This window comes from Mastomys coucha, unplaced genomic scaffold (genome assembly GCF_008632895.1).
Source record: "Mastomys coucha isolate ucsf_1 unplaced genomic scaffold, UCSF_Mcou_1 pScaffold21, whole genome shotgun sequence".
Lineage (NCBI taxonomy): Eukaryota > Metazoa > Chordata > Mammalia > Rodentia > Muridae > Mastomys > Mastomys coucha.
This window is the reverse complement of record NW_022196904.1, coordinates 89,060,694-89,080,189: the sequence shown is the minus strand read 5'-3', so window position 1 is coordinate 89,080,189 and position 19,496 is coordinate 89,060,694. Positions and strand designations below refer to the sequence as shown.

Genomic DNA, 19,496 nt, shown 5'->3' with positions numbered 1-19,496 from the left:
GTCCAGAACAGGAAAGACATTTTGAGCTCTGTAGGTCTGTCCATATCAAAGGTGTGGTCTTAGCTATTGGCATGTACCCTAAAAGGACACACGTTCTGCTGAGATCTACCTTCTCCCAGCCTAGTTGTAGCCATTTTGTTCCATGCCTGCCAGCTATTTCATATTGTTGCTGTATACTTGCCAGTCATTGACACAGAAAAATAACTTGACTCAGAGTTTGTTCTCTACCATGTTCTGTATGTTCTGAGGTCTGTTAATCCTAAGGAATTCCACAAAGCTTTACGTAGGAACCATCAAATTAAAGGTCAGTACAAACTGTCATGTCTCAAATGGCTGGAGTCAGAGCCGACCACCAGGCAGCACTTCCTGCACGTGTGTTTTCTTTATAAGCTGGCACTGAGAAATGTTCATCGCTGTAGCCTCAACTCATGAATTCTGAGCTATGATGCTGATCGATCAGTATGAAGGTGTGTATTCAATAAACCACTGCTGTCTGACTGAGACTGATGTTTGTATGGTTTATGGGGCGACTCCTGCACCCCAATGTGTACCTAAAGGGACACATAAGAGCTGGAGATGGTACACAGCTGGCAGCATGGGAGACTGTGCCTGTAAGCTTGTGTCTCTGTGTTAGAGTGAGTGCATGCATTCGTGTGCCATGGTATGTGTGTGGAGGTTAGAGGACAACAGTGTCCATCTAACATCTTTTGCTGTCATCACTGCATTAACCAGACCAGTTGACCCTGCAGGTTTCTGGTGTCTCTCCTGTCTCTGCATCTCATATTACCACAGGAACTCCAGGTTTACAGATGTGCACGTCTGTCTTCCTTAAGGTTTCTATTGCTTCAATGAAACACTATGACCTACAAGACGCTATGGAAAGAAGAGTTTATTTGGCTTGCACTTTTATATTATAGGTCACCATAGCAATCAGAGTCAGAGCAGGAACTCACACAGGGCAGGGACTTGAAAGTAAGAACTGTTGCAGAGACAGTGGTGATTGCTGAGTACTGGCCTGCTTGCTTTCTTACAGACCCCAGGACCACCAGCCCAGAGATGGCATCACCGAAAATAGACTGGGCCCTCCCCCAACCATTACTAATTAAAATGCCCTACAGGTTTGCCTGCAGCCTCATCTTAAAGAGGCATTTTCTCATTTGCAGCACCTTCCTCTCACATGACTCTAGATTGTGTCAAGTTGACATAAAACTATCTGGCATAACTATGTGCCTGCTAGTTTTTATGTGGGTTCTGGGATTTGAACTCACATACCCACAACAAGCGCTTTATCTACTGGGCCATCTCCCAGACCACAATGGGAGACTTTTTACATGGTTCAGTTCTACTCAATATTTATGACTGGTCTCCTGTATACCAGGCTCAGTAGTTTCTTGCCAGAGACATGAAGGAAACAAGACAGTCACTGCTCTATTCTTAAAGGCCCTACTGCCATGAGGGGAAACTATAGGACTTGGGGATAGCCGATGAAGGCTCAGCAGTGGTAGCATACACCTTTAAGCCAGCACTAGGGAAGCAGAGGCAGGTGGATCTCTGAATTTTAGGCCAGCTTGGTCTACAGAGTGAGTTCAAAGACAGTTAAAGCTACACAGAGAAACCGTCTTGAAAAAAACCAACCCCTCCCCCCCCCAAAAAAATCAGCAGAGAACAGAAGGTAAGAATCATAATGAGAACAATTCCTGAGCACTGGGTCTGTGCCAATATTATTCTCAGTGTGTCCCCTGCCATTAAGCTGTATGACTCCTCTCTTGCCTAGGCAGATGCCTTCGCTGCTTCATACTGTGAAAGTGTGGCTCAGGAAGGTCAACTCCATCAGCCACCATGTAGCTATTCTCTATGACCCAGAATAGCACAGGCGGGTATGGGGCAGTGTGGGGAAGTGGTCTGCTCAGGTAACTTAAGCTCAGTCGAGTATTTGGCTTTGAGCCCTGGACCCCTGTGGGCAATTTCTGCTTGCAGAGGATGGAAGGAGCTTGGCCATAACTCCTGAGTCTTTGGTTCCTGTTTCAGTCACAACCCTTCACAGCTGCCCCCGCAGGAGATGTGTGCTCTATCAAGTAGACAATGCCCCAAGCTCCCAGCATTCTAGCTGGACCCTCCCAGTCATCTGACCACAAGCCAGGCATGCCACGCCCCATACAATGTAAGGGGCAGTTTGCCCCCTCCTCACTCTCTCACTCTCTTACTCTTCCCCTCTTTCTTGCTTTGTCTCCTCTCTACTCTCCCCCTCTCTCTTCCTCTTTGTTCCTCTCTTGCTTTCTTCCTCTCCTTTCTCTCTCTCTCTCCTTCTCTCGTTTCCTTCTCTCTACTTAACCAGCCTATTTTTCTCTTTCCTACAATAAAATATCTCATTTATACATTGCCTCCTTTTTAACTAAGGTGCCATGCAGCCACAGGTTGACAGTGGGGGAGAGAGAGAGAGACTCCCAGGCCTCAGTCCAGGCCCGCGCCTTTGGTACAACAGGCAGGCGCTCAGACAGGATCAGGAGTTCAAGGTCATCCTTGATTAAATAGCAAGTTCTAGGTCAGCCTGCTATGTAGCTATTCTCTATGACCCAGAATAGCACATGAGGCCATTGTCAAAAATTAAGTAAATGAAGGCAGGCATGGTTTCAGGCATACACTTAAATAGAGGGGTGGGTAGTCAAGTGAGGTGTCTTGAAAGTGTAAAGCATGTACTGAATTGTTGAACACAGTATAAGTATAAAATATACTGCTTCATAAAGCTTTGTTAAATGAATTGAGGTAAATGCATCAGAACTAACCATTAAAGCCTTTTTAATGAGGCTCCTAGGAAATGTCATATTGTAGTGCAGTTCTTGCTGCATTTCTGGTGAACAGTATTGACGCCTAGAGAGGCTCAGCTCCACTTTTCACAAGCTATGGGGACCAAACCAAGGTGGCTCCTAAAAAGCTTCATCCCCTGCAGCAAATGGGATATTCCTAATACTCTGAATAAGGCTCATTTGGGAGACTACAGAAAGAACTGTGTGACTTCCAAAGCTAGCTCATAAAAGACATGGGAGGGAGATCCTATAGCCCTCCTCCTAACGTCACGTCACTGGTGCCCTACAGGAGGGTCTGCAGGTAAGGAACTGAGGCTTCTCATCGACAGCTAGTAGCAACCAAGCAAGCACAGTGGAGTGATGCTTCTCTGAAACTGACCTCCAGCGACAGCTAAGCCTTCTAATGACAACCGACACCTTAAAGCTCTGCTAAGACTCCAACCAACCTAGGTACATTTCTTCAAAATTCCTGATCCACAAGAAATGAGGTAATATGTTCCTTGGCTGTCTTGAATCACAAAGTTTCTGCTTCTCAGCAGACCTGACATGCACACAGACCCAGGGATCCCATTTAGGAAAATCTTTCCTCTATAGATAGCCTTTGTATGCAAGGAAGGCAGACCCTTGTCCTTACGACGCCTCTAACCCATTTCTGTTGACCTCAAGCAAAACAGGTAAATTACCAAACTTGAGGCATTCAAACCCAGAAAGGCAAAAATATTTTTATTTTTTGAAGAGGCTTTCTCCTTTATTGAAGAAAGATCCAGGTCTTTCGAGAATGAAGTAACTTTATCGTTTCCCTGGGCCTCACAGAGATTTGGTTCCCAAGGAACTCAAAAGACCTTAAGACCCAAATCGCTGTTAAATACAGTACTGAAAAAGTAGCAAGTTAACTAGGAAATGATGGTTTATAATAACACTGGAACGTCTACATTAACAGGGATGCTTTATGGAGCATGTGACTTTCCTTTCTTTCTTTCTTTGGTTTTTTTTTGAGACAGGATTTCTCTGTGTAGCCCTGGCTGTCCTGGAACTCACTCTGTAGACCAGGCTGGCCTCGAACTCAAAAATCCGCCTGCCTCTGCCTCCCAAGTGCTGGGATTAAAGGCTTGCGCCACCACCGCCCGGCGGGCTTTTCATAGGATTTTCATACTGATCCCTAAGGTAGGTGAGGAGATACAGGAAGCAACAGCTCGGGATCTGTCCTCGGTCATGGTCAGTAAATCACAGAGTAGTTCTAGGGACTCAGTCAGACTAGGAGCTTTCTATTGCAGAGCCATCATCCCCAGGCTAAGGTGAATGAGTGTCCTTCAGCTGGGGCTGTCCTCAGACATTAATGAGCACTTGAAAATCTCCTCAAAGGCCACAAGGAAAGATGGCATTACTTCATCCACAGTGACAAGTCTCTGAAGTGCCTCACTCAGGGAAGTGACTCCAGTTCCAATCAGTCCACAAGGCACAATGTGCTCAAACCACGTGAGGTCGGTAGAACAATTCAGAGCCAAGCCATGGGATGTGATGTGTCTTCCACAGCGGACTCCTGCAAGGCAAGCCGAAATATCTCAGCATGGCTAGACTTCCTTCTTTGGGGCCTCAGGATCCCTCTAGTGCTGAAAGGTAAGTAGGCCTGGGCCAAATCCCTTGGAACCTGGATGGAACACAGACTGGGTCTAGGGGTTAAGTCAATGGCGGCGGGGGCTGTGGTTACACATCGGCCGCCCTTATTTTCGAAATTCGTTTAACACAAGAATTGCGTTTGCATTGGAAGTTTTAAATTTTGGCATCCTGTCCCCCCACCCCCGAGTCACAGGAAGTAACCTTGCAATTCATACTGAACTAGAGGACCCTTCTGTCTCGGCTCCTTGAGGAGGTCAGTGGCATTTCCAGTCCAGAGCTCCCTGAGGTTGGTCCTGCCCCGGCTCCGCCCCGGCGCGCTCACCGATCGCACAGATCTTGCGCTCGCCCAGCCAGACGCCTGTGTAGGGCGGCGGCCGCGCGCGGGCGCCCCGCAGGCCCCGAAGCTCGCACAGACGCACGGCGCACGCCTCCAGCGCCGCCACGTGGGTGCGCAGGCGCAGGCCTAGGAGCCGCAGGTCAAGCACCGGGTGGCAGAGCAGCTGGCCCGGGCCGTGGAAAGTGGCCAGGCCGCCGCGGCCGGTGGCGTGCACCTCGGCGCCCAAGGCCCTCAGCCGCGTAGTTTCCTCGGGGGTCAGGCCGCCGCGTAACCCGCCCGTGTACACGGGCCCCGCAGGCTCGCACACCAAGAGCACGCCCGCCTTGGTGCCCGACGGGGTCCCGGGGCGAGGGTCGGCCTGTAGCCGCCGAAGCCAATGCTCCTGCAGCGCCAGCAGCTCGGAGTAGTGCACCCGGCCGAGCCAAACCAGCCGGACCACGGGCAGCGACATCGCGCCGGAGGCGGCGTGCGTGGACCCCGCCTTCTGTCGCATCTCGGGGCGGGGACTCTGGTCCACGCCCCCTGGGCTCCAGCCCCTGAGTGGAGCTTCAGTTCCCGCCTACCTCTGGGACCCCGAGTCCAGCAGGATTGGTCTTATCCACCCATTCATTACAATAATCATTCTTTAGTATGTTCTGTGTTCTGCAGGTCCAGTCCTAGGATCGTGACACTGCAGAGCACAGTGTTTGAGCAACGAAGATCCAACCCTGGGAGCTTAGGTGTTTACAGTTGACAAGCTAATAGTAAAGTTTTATGGGGATGAAAGAACAAACAGATTTCAGTGATACATTGAGTTCCTCGAAAACTGAAAGGGGACTAGTGTGCAAAGAGGTTTATTGTGGGTTGGTGTGGGGTATGCAAAGAGGTTTATTGTGGGTTGGTGTGGGGTGTGCAAAGAGTTTTATTGTGGGTTGGTGTGGGATGCAGCAGGTACTTCAACTTTTATAAGACTCGAAGGAAGTAGGATTAGGCAGAAGCTGTAGTTGCATTAGATTCCCCAGGAATGCTCTGCGTTTGGCCTGACCCATTAGAATTATTCTAGATTAAAGCAGATGGGCAGAAATGCATGTCCTACATAGATGGGTCGCAAAAACAAGCTACTCCTGGGAAGGCACCGTTCGTTACCTTTGTAGGGGTTGCTTCAAAGCCTGATCTCTGAAGGGAACCAGTATAAGTCATCAGGCAACCCAGTCCCAGAAGCTGAGGGAAGGACAGGGACCGGAGGCCAGAACATCAAGATTAATTTGTGAAAGAAACCAGTTGGTTCAGAAACCCTTCCTGACCTAAGCTCCATACAATAGAGAATGTGCCAGAAAGGCCCCCCAGAACTACAGTTTGGAGAGGTAAATGTCATGACGAAGTCCTATAAAGGGTCCTGAGCTTTTTATTCAGCCCACTAGCACACTCCTATTCTTGAGAGTGTTTTTCTTTTTTTTTTTTAAGATTTATTTATTTATTTTACATATGTGAGTACACTGTGGTTGTACAGATGGTTGTGAGCCTTCGTGTGGTTGTTGGGGGTTGAATTTTTAGGATCTCTGCTCGCTCTGGTCGGCCCTGCTCGCTCAGTCCCTGCTTGCTCTGGCCCAAAGATTTATTTATTATTATACGTAAGTACACTGTAACTGACTTCATACACACCAGAAGAGGGCGTCAGATCTCATTACGGGTGGTCGTGAGCCACCATGTGGTTGCTGGAATTTGAACTCAGGACCATCAGAAGAGCAGTCAGTGTTCTTACCCGCTGAGCCATCTCGCCAGCCCCCTGTTTTTCTTTTCTTAATAACCAGTCCCTGATTCTAACCACACCATGTGTCTCTGGTGCAGTACTCTGACCTGGGACATAAACTTACATCTGCACTGGCCACTAACTTTTTCCTCTCTTTTTAAAAATTTCCTTTCCAGATATTGGCCTTAAGCCTGAGCCTACATTCCTGCACTGTGGGCTTCCTCATTCTCTGAAACCCCCCACCTCTGCTGTGCAGGTACTCGCCTACCTCCTCCATCTCAGAAGATCCTCCTGCCTCTGCCTCCTAAGTGCTGGGATGGACTTTGACTCTTAATAGCTCCAGTAACACTGGGTGTGGGTGGGGCAGGAAGCAGAAAGAGGAAGAAGAGAATAACAACCAGAATGAGGCTCAGTGCCAAGAATTAACAAGGCGGACAGACTGGCATGGGCAAACATATATAATAGTAGGTTTCAGAGCGGATGACAAAAGTTACTGTGAGTCATCAATGGGGATGTGGTTTAAAAAAAACAAACGTTTAGATAGCTCCAGGCTCTGAGAGAAAAAGAGACATTGGGAAGCCAGGTTACATAAGGCCCTGTGCCGGAGCACCTAAATCTTATTAATAATTCCGTGTAGGGTGGGGAAAGTAACTGCAATGATTTGGTTCCTGTACAAGATGAACTCAATATTCCTGTCGAATACTTGTCCTGGTGTGAAGCAGAATGAGCAGAAAAGCCAGTGGTCTGGGGTCATTTTCTTTCCCAGTCCCTGTGTATTTGCACCCCTCTGGAGTATGTAATGCACAATTTGATTCTTGGGTCCTCATCTCCCCTAACTAGCATCTAACACTTACAGGGCCTTCGTAGATATTTGCAGAATGAAAGAACAACCAACAGATTAAATCATTTCTTGTGCCTGTCATTGAACTGAGACCTTTCACCAAGGGACATGGCAGACTCCAAGCCCCTAAATGATCCCAAATTTTCAGAACCTAAGGCGATCACCACTGTAAAAAGTGTTTACTTATAGCATGCCGAATCCAATCTATACCCACCAGGCTCAGGCCAGAGTCTCCCCATCCTGCTCCCTCCTATTTCCCTCAACACTATGTCATGTCTGAACCTCTGTTGACTCTAATCTACCTAGGTTATCCTGGGTTGGACTCATTACCTGCCCCCTTGCCAGTCCCATGACCCTAGAGCACAGGTAAGAGCTAGAGCACATTTAGATAGTATTTGTCATGTGTTGGACACTCTAAGAACTTTAAAATCATCAATGCATTTACTATCTATCATGAGAATGCTATGTCAGGAATATAGTCAGAATTATGTCTTTCTACATGTGAGAATTTATTTAATAATAATAATAAATTCATAAGCTACATTGGTTTCATTGGCTGCTATTTGTATTCCCAATTTCCCTTGATAGCTGGCCAAAGCAAACTCAGGTTCTTTTACTTCAATCTTAACTACTAATCTCAGCTCTCAGACTATACATTACATATCACACTGTAAATATATGTGTAAGTATATCCACATGTAGGATACTGAATGACTACAAAGGATTAAAGTGCCCATAGTGGAATGCAGGAGGTTCCAAAGAGGTAAGATACAAAGAGAGTCACTGAGGGTGGTTAGATAAGGTATTAAGGAACCCAGCTGACTGCACTGGCAACTGGTGGCTGAGTCAAGCCAAGCCTCACAGTCAGGCTGAGCCACTCAGGCAAGGTGTGAGACAGTGGAGGTCACAGATGTGAAGCAAAGGACCAGGTGGGGCAGATGAATGCGCAGACATAGATAGGCAAACGGTCAGTGGGGTGTAAACTCAGGCTGCAGTTCTCAGGACAGTTGGACATTCCAGGACAGTTGGACATTCCCAGGACAGTTCTCTGCCTGTGATCTTTCAAGGCATATGCCAGGTGGACAAAGGATGGGTTGCCACCACAGTGTTAGACGCCTTCCTCTTTGTAGGATCCAGGCAAAGGTGTTGCACCCTTTTCTCTATTTTTTGTTTGATATGTTCTTGGATCTGGATTTCCTGAAATGATTTTAATATGCTATGTATTCCAATAGCCCCAATTTGATAAATTTACAGCATGACACCTTCTGTTTTCTTTCTTCCTTCCTTCCTTTCTCTCTCTCTCTCTCTCTCTCTCTTTCTTTCTCTCTCATTCTTTCTTTATTTCTTTCTTTTGGGAGTAAATTATTTGTCTGTCAGTGGCTGGGGGTGGAACCAGACAGATGGTGTTATTTAAATACCTAACAGAGCAGAGTCATCCTGCCTCTTTTTGCAATCAAAGTGAAGTCAAATGCTGCTTGTAAAATGGAGTCTCTCAGGGCGAGGAACAAACTGAAGAATGTCTGTTTTGCATGCTATAGCTAGTGGCAGAGGGGACAGTCTGATGTGAGCAATATTTTAATAATCTGTAAAGTAGATGCTATTATTGTCCTCATAGAACAGTTGAGGAAAATGGAGGTTGTAGAACTGACTTGCTTGCTTACTGTTGACTACCAGAAGGTAGCAAGGAAAAGATTCACCTTTAGGCGGTTACATGCACGAGTCCATGGTCTTAACCCTCTCTAATTGATCTTTAAACACACACACACACACACACACACACACACACCCCCCTCTTTTTTTCCATATAATGGGTAGACAATGTTTGCTGGGTAAGTGGATAGATAGATAACCATAGGTAGCTGAGTGTCTGAAGGGAATGGAGTTGCTGTGTGATATACTGTCTCACCCCACACTTTACCATCCCATAATAAGTGACAGGGATTCAAAATATGATTTTCCTTGATATGATGACTCATAATTATAATCTTAGCACTTTGGAATTTTAGGAGGGAAATCAGGAACTAGGGTATATGAAACATGAAACCTTGTCTCAAAAAAAAAACCCACAAAATAAAATAAATGAAAGTGTGCTTTTTGTCCCTGTCTTCAAGTAGCTGCCAATCTCTGGGCAGAGGTAGACTCATTCATAGACAGCAATGCAATATGAACTTTGCCCTAAAGGGTCAGGAAACATGTCTTCATCAACAGGACAGAGCCATCTCTATGTGCCCCCTGACCCTAGCCTACAGTACAAGGCAGAATCTGCCTTCTTGGCTGCTGCCATCATGCCTGAGAGTCCCCTATGGTTTGAACCCTAGTGTTCTTGCTGGCTGCCATGCCTCTAAACTGAATCTCACCCCTACTCCGTGGAATGTGACCATCGTCTCTGATCCCCCACAACTACCTGAGGCATTACAGTAAGACCCGGGAGTTAATTCTCCTGGTCTTCAGTATAGTTGGCATCATCCTCAGGCTCTATCAAGGACTAAATTAGCTGGAACAACGACATCGTATAGAACTTGTTGGGCCTCTTCTGTTCTTTCTTACAGATAATCTGAAATTGGTGTGTAGTAATGATCCATTTCCTGATCAAATCATACACAATGCCCATCACTTAAAGTTGACGGCCATTTGAGGTACAGGAAGGGAACTCAGAAGGTCCCCTTCTTAGCCTCTCCCCCTCCCCTATATCAGCCTTCAAGTCATTTTTTATTAAACTTGTTTGACTGAAAGATAATTTAGATTAACTTATATTAAGTGTATAAATGTTTTGCCTGAGTGTATACAGGTGCACCAATGCATGCCTGTTGTCCACAGAGTTCAGAGAGGGTATTTATTGGACAGCCTGAAACTGGAGTTACAGAGGGCTATAAGCCATCATATGGGTGCTAGGAACTGAGCCAACTATCTAGTCTCACTGCATTACTTAAAAAAATATTTATTTTTCTTCTTTTTTTAAATTGGATATTTTATTTATTTACATTTCAAATGTTATCCCCTTTCCCAGTTTCCCCTCTGCAAACTCCCTCTTACCCAAGCTCCCTTCCCACCCACCCACGCCCACCTCACTGCCCTAGCATTCCTCTACACTGGGGCATCAAGCCTCCACGGGACCAAGGACCTCCCCTCTCATTGATGCCATATGAGTCCCCCTCAGCTCCTTCAGTCCTTCCCTTAACTCCTCCATTGGGTTCCCTGTACTCAGTCTGAGGGCTGGCTGCGAGCATCTGCATCTGTATTGGTCAGGGCTGTATCAGGCTCCTATCAGCAAGCGCTTCTTGGCATAAAATATTTATTTTTATTATGCTTAATTATGTGTCTTTATCTGTGTATAGGTGTGTGTACCTGAGTGCAGATGTCCCTGGACCAGTGGTTCTCACCCTTCCTAATGCTGCAGTCCTTTTACACAGTTTCTCATGTGTGGTAACCACCAACCATAAAGTTATTTTCATTGCTACTTCATAATTATAATTTTTCTATTGTTATGAATTATAATATAAACATCTGTGTTTTCCAATGGTCTTAGGGGACCCCTGTGAAAGGGTCATTCAACCCAAAAAGGGTCACAGCCCACAAGTTAAGAAACAGTGCCCCAGAAATACTAGGCTTTAGCCCTAAAGCTGGAGTTATAGACTGATGGGAGCCACTTGATGTGGGTCCTCGGACTAGAACTCAGGTCCTCTGGAAAACCAGCACATGCTCTTAACCACCAAGCTGCCTCTCAGCACATGTTCTTAACCACTTTGCTGCCTTTTGAGCCCCACTTGATTTCCCTTTTTCCAGCCACTGGCTTTTAATAGCTCAGCATAACGGCAACTCCCTCCAGCTTGCTCTCACCTCCTTCCTTTACTTCTACAGTGAAGCCAGAGATCTTTCAAAACTTCATGGCTGTCTGTCATGTGCTCTTCACCACTGAGCCATCACTCTACCCCAAGAAGGCACTGTTTCGTGGAAAGAAAAATTTCTAAGTACAGTCTGCTTTGGCCTAAGTATTTGAAGTTTACATAACACATAGCCCTGTGTTCAGCAAGAAGTTCTTACTGTGCTTCTCTGGCCAAATTCCTGAAAAATCTTCCCTCTAACTATGCAAGAATGGCTGTTTGACTTTCACTTGGCATAGAAACATCTTACAGATCGTGTCTGCTTCCCATTGCTGTCCTAGTTAGTGAAGCACCAACACAAAGATGCTCACAATCTTGTCCTTCTTTCTGACAATATGTATTACATTCACTGTGCAAGACGGTGAAGTAGATGCTCGAAGAATAATGACTGCAACAGTCCCTGTTTCTTTGGCTAAGCCAGGAAGTTCACCCATTTGTTGGCAATCAAAAAGAAAAGAAAATCACCAAGCAGGGTGGTGATAGAGGGGAACTGGGAGAGTGATCTGAGGTAACGTCCACAGAGAGGTCCCTGTGAGGAGGCTTGAGGGCCAAACTGGGGCTGCCCACACATAGTGCTGCCCACACGTGGGGCACAGAGAAGAGCCTGTGGGAACAGTTGAAGGTGTTGAGTGAAGAAATAAAGAAAAGATGCATAAACTGCTGTAAAATGAGACCAGACCATGGAGAGCCCAGAAGGCCACTTAAAGGTTATTGGTCTTTTCTCTGAGATCTTCATTTACATGACATCATGCCACTATCTTACTTAAAACTATTCCATCTTTCCTCCCCAAGTTACCTTTGGTCACGCCAACAATGGAAACCCTAACTAAGACAAAGTGGTAGTGATTTAAATGGTGAAATGAAAATATAATTTATTATCTGTATCTTTATAAAATTTACATCAATGTCTATGTCTTAGCATGTAGTCTATAGTTTGCTATGATGTAGATCCATAAATAACATTCAAACGTGGGGCTGCATTCTCTTCTTCCCTTCTAGATTTCTCTCCCACGAGTTCCAGAGCAGAGAAGCAGGGGAAGGGAGAGCTGGCACGGTGCCGAGAGTGGAAGTGGTTGAATGTTGAAAAGGGGTCTTTGGTTGTGAGGTCAAAGCCAGGATGGCCCACTGGGAAGGCCAGGGATGAGGAGGCAAGCTGCCTACCGGTCTGGAAGGAAGAAGGATGTCCGGGGTCAGGGATGACGATGACACTAGTGTTCGCAGCCATGGGAGAGAAGTGAGGTATCTATATTAAGGAGGTAAGGTGGGCGGAGGTTTCAGGATGTTCATTTTGGCCCATGTTGCAAAAATAAATGTGTCTAGAAATAAATATATACGTAAATAAGTAAAGGTTTTTTTTTTTTTTTTTGGTTTGGGATTTTTTGTTTTTTGTTTTTTTGCCCCTAACTCCACGTTTCTGCTCCACTTTACCAAGGACAAAAGTCAGCATTATAAACTGAAAAGGGAAACAAAGAGATTTTAGATTTCAGCTGCTGGGGAAATTACAAGTGAGGGCTGACGCTATCTTTGTTTCTTTCCAGTATGAAAAATACCTTGTCCGAAGTGGGCACCCCGCCACCATTGGGAGAACCGTGAGAATCCAGTTTGTTCCCATAACAGTGCCACCGGGAGGTGAGGTCACCGGGAACATTACTTTTCCCTATGGCAGCCCTGACCAAAACCATCCAACTGCATCAGGAACAGACAATGCCTCGGAAGAAACTGAAGTGGCTGTTGCACAGCTTCTGGGTGCCCCGAGGCAACTGATTGTCTGGGTTAGCACTTCTGGTCTGCTCCAGAGCAAAGGTGGGGAGGGTGCTTTCACGCCCTAAGGGGGAGCTTTTCTGGCTCAAGCGTAGCAAGTCTATGAGATGGCTCTTTTCAAGCTCTTACAGAGATCGAACTTGGAGTTGGAGAGAGGAAAGAAACTGCTAATCTGGATGGCAGAACTGAATATTCTCAAACTGACAGAGAATCTGCAGGGGCTTGATCAAGGGAACTTACTCCGTTCGTTCGTTCATTCATTCATTCACTCATTCATTCATTCATTTCCTTCCTGAGCCTACCCCAGCATAGGGAAGTGAGGATTTGGCAAATAAATGAACAGATTCAGTCCCTCACCCCTGTCTTCATGGAGCTTGCAATTTGGGCTACAGAGAAGATACTCGTGGTGGGGTGGGGCCTGAGGAGGGGCAGACCAGAAGTGGAATGAATAATTGTGCCTATAATCTGCAGGGCTGAGTGTGTTGTGTAGATAGGGGGTGTAGAGGACTCAACTTGTGGAAGCCAGAAAAGGTTTCCAGAAAAATCTACTCAAAATGCAAGGAGAAGGTCGGGCAGTGGGGCGCATGCTTTTAATCCCAGCACTTGGGAGGCAGAGACAGGCAGATTTCTGAGTTTGAGGCCAGCCTGGTCTACAGAGTGAGTTCCAAGACAGCCAGGGCTACACAGAGAAACCCCGTCTCGAAAAACAAAAACAAAACAAAACAATGCAAGAAGTTTGCCAGCAGATAATGGGGAAACCGCAGTACAGCATTACTCAGTTGCTTCCGTGTAACAGCCACACCAATCCAACAACACATGGCGGCCCTGCTTTATAGCTTTTCAGGTAAAGCCAGCCTGGGGTTCTGGAAAAGATTAGAACAGAGCTTCTCAAAGCCTGCCTTATGGGAACTCCTATAGAGCCCGAACTTATCCATAAAAACGTTTTAATGTTTTATTCCATTTTGGTGATAATGCCAATAAGTGAAAGCTAACAGGCTATTGGGAAATGCTCACCTGCCCTGGCACTTTGATGATGTTGGGCACCTTTGTGTTTGGGAGCATTCTGGTGCCAGATAGTGCTTCATTAACTAGGAGAGCACCAGGAAGTGGACACGATCCATAAGACGCTTCTATGCCAAGTGAAAGTCAAACAGCCATTCCTGCACAGTTAGAGGGAAGGGTTTTTTTTTTCTTTCTTTCTTTTTTTTTCTTTTTTGGAATTTGTCCAGAGAAGCATGGTGGGAGCTTGTTGCCGAACTATGGGTGTGTAAACTTCAAAATACTTTGGCTAAAGCAGTCTGTACTCAGAAAATTTTCTTTTAACAAAACAATGCCTTCTTGGGCTGGAGCAATGGCTCTGTGGCTAAGAGCATGTACTGCTCTTGCCAAGGAATCCGAGTTCAGTTTCCAGCAGCGACACTGGGCACCCTAGTTGCCTGTTAGTTACTCCAGCCCCAGGGTATCTGGCACTATCTTCTGGCCTCCATGTTCACTGGTGTGCATGAAGCCATAACGCCCCCTCCCACATACACCTACTTAGAAATGAAAATAAAATCTTTTTTAAATGATGCCTTTGGATGCATGGCACAGAAAATGATGGTTTAAGTTTTATAAGGTCAGTGATTTTATTTACCACTTACTTGCTCTGTGGATCACAAAGAACTCAGACTGGGTTGAATGAGCACAGGTGGGCAGCTTAGCTCTGGTCAGAATATCCTTAGTATGAATGAGTATGGCCTCCCGAACTTACAGAAATCCATCTAGCTTTGCAAAAACAGAGTCATTTTACTCAGGGCACACCCTTTGGGAGTGAGGATGGCTTGTCAGCTATCTAAAGAACGATCGATCCATGTTTCCTGGCTGAAAGCTCCCACCCAATGAAGTCACCCACACTTTCTGCTTAGCTGGGTCCCCAGGGCCTCATTTAGGGGTTTGTTACATTGAATGGAAGTAAACAGAGACTTCACTCTACTTAGCTCTTGTCCTGTAACAGTACTGTTAGATTTGACAAGTCACTTCCACTCTCTGGGCCACAGACTCTGTAAAGCATGGTGAGAACACACTTGAAATGGATGTTGGAAGAAGTCCTAACGATCTTTAGTATGCTACACTTTTAAAGCTGTACTGCAGCAATGGCAGGAGTCCAGTGGCAAGAATATGCCCATGGCAACAGGGTTACATTTGCTGTAGTCCATGCTCATGAATTATAGCAAGAAAGAGGGACATGGATAGCAAAGACACAACCTACCACACATGAAGCTGTTTTACCAGAAAAACACCCACATCAGCTTTTTTATGTGGAAGGCAAGCCTTCCCTCTTTTGTTGTATAGTTAAGATGCTCCATTATTTGATTTTATTGACTTTATTAGCTTATGACATATAGTACTTTGTCTCTTTGGCATTTTCCATGTTTCTATTTTCTTTTGGGCACATGGTATATAGTTATAATAACTGTTAATGCATTTCTATATTTTTTCTGATATTTGCATCCATTTTGGATCCATTTTCCTTCAGTTCTTCTAACTATGAGCCATGTTCTCCTGCCTCTTCTATGCCAGCTTTGACTTTCTCTCAGCCACTGGGATTTCTTTCTCTTTGGAGGGGGGAGGTTTGCTTGTTTGTTTGTTAAGACAGGGTCTTCCCGTGCAGCACAAGCCTCTCTTGAACTTGCAGTGATCCTCCTGCTTCAACCGCTCAAGGGCTGGGATTAAAAGTGTGAGCCACTATACACACACACACACACACACACACACACACACACATACACACACACACATACAACCACACACAAAATAAAATGAAATTTTAAAATAATAAAAACAGCTAGGATGTGATGGCGTTTAATCCCAGCATTCAGCATTCAGGAGGCAGAGGCAGGCAGGTTTCTATGAATTCAAAGAGAGCCTGGTCTACAGAGTGAGTTCTAGGACAGCCAGGGCTCTACAGAGAAACCCTGTCCCAAAACAACAATGACAGCAACAATAATCATAAATAATGGTAATATTTGACCCAAATCATTCATTGAGGACCGTCGTATCATTGATAACAGGTGAAACAAAGGCCAAACATCTTACAAGATGGAAGTTGAGTCATTAATACTCTCACTGTGATGGGTTTGGGTGGAATGGTTGTGGAGGGGAATATGTCAGCTAGCAAATTTAGTATTTGGGAAGTTGTAATGGTCTACTTTCTGTTGTTATTACAGAGTATCAAAAGCTGGGTACTTTATAAAGAAAAGCTATTTATTTAGGTTCCAGTTTTAGAGCCCTAGCAAAGGTGTTGCCATCTGCATGGCTCTGGTGAGAACCTCCTTATGCTACATCAGTTGGGCATCATGGGGGGAACACATTTGTTTCAGGAAATATTAAAAAAAGAACAGCAAGGTCCAGTACTATGCTGGGCACCAGCAGGCCATATGACTCCAGTGGGGTGTTCTCATCTCGGCAGGCAGACTCTATGGCCCAGAGCTCCCGAGTTCCCTTGGCGGGTCATAGCCACGCCATCCCCAATGCAATGACCACCCACTTTGCAGTTAGCTATCACAATTACCAGTAACCTGGTAAAATCAAAACTCTAGGAGCTTATAATTACTCAATCAGATTTATATATAAATATTTAATTTTCAAGACAGGGTTTCTCTGTGTACCCCTTGGCTGTCCTGGAACTCACTCTGTAGACCAGGCTGACTTCGAACTCAGAAATCTGCCTGCCTCTGCTTCCCAAGTGCTAGGATTAAAGGCATGTGCCACCACTGCCGGGACAATAAATTCTCAATACATAAGATGCCCACACAATAAGTTCAGGGCCAATTGATAATGGCACAAGCTGCCCACCTAGATTAGACAAGTTACCCCAATTATTCTATCCCTATATGATATTATATCTATCTACCTGTGGTTCTTTAAAACCACTCGGAATCTAAATCAACCTGTTCGTCCTCCATTTTGCTTTTTTCTCCGTGTTTCCTCTGTCTCCATCTCTGCAACTCCTCGCTCCACCTCCCTTTCCCCTGTCCAATCACAGACCTCCTGCTTCACTAATATTTAAATTAATTGAACAGGGAAAATCCTGCCACATATCACCAATTCTATTCAAATAAAAAAAAACCCTCTTCTCTCTAATATAATTTGAGCACAACTATTACCATTTTGTAATTCAGAAGGTACAAGATAGACCTAACATCCAGTCCATCATTTTTGTCAATAAAATAGAAAATTGTCATCTATCCTAACTTAAAAGGCTTATAATTCTACACCTGACTTATGTCCAGGCTTTGGGCTGTATGCAATCTGAAAACTATCATCTCAAAACTGTTCTCTCAATGTAAATAGCCTGGGTTGGCTATGAGACTACAAGTAGCCAGCCTTTCAACTCCATCAGAAATCTGAGAATGATCAACATTAACTGAAAATATATAGGAAGCCTAACACAGTTTCCAGAACTGAGACAAATTGTGGAGACAGCTGCCTACCTATACAGCTATAGGTCAGGAAGTCAGGAAGTTGGAGCATCAGTCTTCAGCCTTCTGGCCCAGGATCATCTGACAGACCTTTGAAAAACAGAAGTTATTAAGGACTAGCCTATTCTGTCTCGGTAGAAATAAGCTGTCCTAACCTGTAAATTGTGTCCTTTCAAAAACAGTAAAGGTCTGCAGGAGAGATTGGCAATTTCTGCCCAGTGGTGACCTAGCCACAATGCACAGCCTCACCTGGAGGTAAGATGCTCAGCTGCTTCTTTGAATCCACTAATGGGAAGCTGTTAGGAGCAGATTTGTCTCAACAAGTGAATAAATACCATTAAATGTCACATTCTGTGGATTTTGGATGTTTTTGGAAACCAACTATCTATATAAAGGAATCTGGATTGTTCCCCGCTAACTACTCTCAGCTATTTCTAGTTAAATATCCTGAAAACACCCTAACAATACACTTAGAGCTGTGAATTTGCTATTTGGCCCTTAACTCACAGGCTTAATCATCTCAGATAAGTTTATAATAACAGTTATAGAAGGACTGGGTCAAAGCCCTGTACTTTTAAAATATTAATCCTGCTACACACATTTGAGGAGGAGTTATTTTGTGGTGAAACAAGAAGCCAGAAAGTGTGGAAAATCCAGTCTCTTATAAGAACTCATCTCTCAGAAACTGACTGATTGTTAACTCCATGGGGTTTAAAGTCCCCATAGAAACACGCCTGTGGGTATGTCTATGAGGCTGTTTCAAGAAAGATTTAACCGGGGAGGGGAAACCTACACTGAATGTGAGGGGAACATGGGCTGGAGGTCTGCACTAAATAAAAAGGAGAAAGCTAGCCGGCCGCCACCATCCAATTCCCTTTGCTTCGTGACTTCCTACTCAATGTAAACAGTTTGTTCAAGCTCCTGTTGCCATGACTGTCCAGCAGCCATCAGGGACTGCACCCCAAGGCTTCATTAATTCCTTCTGAGAGCCATATAGGCTCTGCTATCTCCCACACTGCCATGCCGTGGACCAGGCTTCCAATACATAAACTCCCAAGTAACCCTCAAGCCATATTTAAACTGTAGCAGAAATATAAGAGAAACAGTAACCATTTCTGCCATGGAAATTGACTGACAGTAATGGAATTGAGTTTTGCTAGGCTCATACATAATTTAAGAGATAATGAAAATCATAGGCAATTAATAAGTGATGAAAACTTAGAAAAAGGCTCTGAGCACCTACAGTGGGAAGTAGATACAGCTGTCAATCTCCAAAGGAGACTTAATGGCCAAGAAAGGATGGTCAGACACCAAGGTTGTAGGACTCTGACACTTGGAAGGTGGAGTAGGGGGAAACAGGAGTATTTTAAACCCTTAAAAGTAGCAGGTAGAAGTAGCTCTTCTCTTTGTTAGTGCTAACCCCCTATGCCTTCTACTTCCTTGAAAGCAATGCAGAGAATAGAACGGAAGACTCTCAAAATATCCCTTCATCAGGATCTGCTGCCTTTCTTCACTTGCTGCAAAGCCTGCGATTAGGGTTATGTCACAACATAGCTGCTACGAATGAAGGAGTCCAGGGACCATTCTGCTAAGGAGCCACAGGACCTAGACATCATTTATTAGCAGGAGTAGAGTAGGGCTGGGTTCTGAGGAGTCTTGATCAATGATACAGGACACAAGGCTGGTGGGGGGTGTGTGTGTGTTATGGATTTAATGATAAGCAAATTCAACAATAGGAAGCATCAAAAAGCATCACAAGCTGACGTCACACATCAAATGAAGGGACAGTCAGGTGCGTCAATACGGTACCACGAAAAGGATGAAAGGCAGGTTGAATGGTTTTTTAAGGCCAAAGTGTCTGCACAAAGTTATTCCAAAATTTACAGCAGTTACTAAAGTCACAAGAATGTGTGGATGAGGAATTCATCAACATAACTAGACCATGGTTCTTCTCTGTTCCAGGACTACAGTACAGAGACTTAGACACCGAGGTACTTGGTGTAACAGGAAATGAGCTGGGCAAAGGCAGCAGCCAGGCAGTAAAGCCTAATCACTGTGCTGTGGAA

At 45.1% G+C, this 19,496-nt stretch overlaps 1 protein-coding gene and 1 long non-coding RNA gene across 2 annotated transcripts; one reads left to right on the top strand and one right to left on the bottom strand.

Annotated features, from left to right (window-relative positions):
* Positions 1-2,590: 2,590 nt before the first annotated feature.
* Lipt2 (lipoyl(octanoyl) transferase 2) lies at positions 2,591-5,223 on the bottom strand. The gene is made up of 2 exons (XM_031387520.1): positions 4,744-5,223; positions 2,591-4,344 (listed from the first exon to the last, which is right to left on the bottom strand). Exons 1-2 carry the CDS (start codon positions 5,207-5,209, stop codon positions 4,115-4,117), a joined length of 696 nt encoding a protein of 231 aa, XP_031243380.1. The 5' UTR covers positions 5,210-5,223; the 3' UTR covers positions 2,591-4,114.
* LOC116102638 lies at positions 4,223-13,326 on the top strand. Its single transcript, XR_004123247.1, has 3 exons — positions 4,223-4,421; positions 12,209-12,448; positions 12,748-13,326. It is a non-coding gene; the product is annotated as an uncharacterized LOC116102638 (long non-coding RNA).
* The last annotated feature ends 6,170 nt before the right edge of the window (positions 13,327-19,496 follow it).

Bases quoted from the DNA above. Each gene is read 5' to 3' on its own strand.
- Lipt2 (XM_031387520.1), bottom strand. From the start codon at position 5,209: ATGTCGCTGCCCGTGGTCCGGCTGGTTTGGCTCGGCCGGGTGCACTAC. The intron at 4,345-4,743 runs GTGAGCGCGCCG...CTTGCCTTGCAG, and splicing joins GCGCAAGATCTGTGCGATCG to GAGTCCGCTGTGGAAGACAC.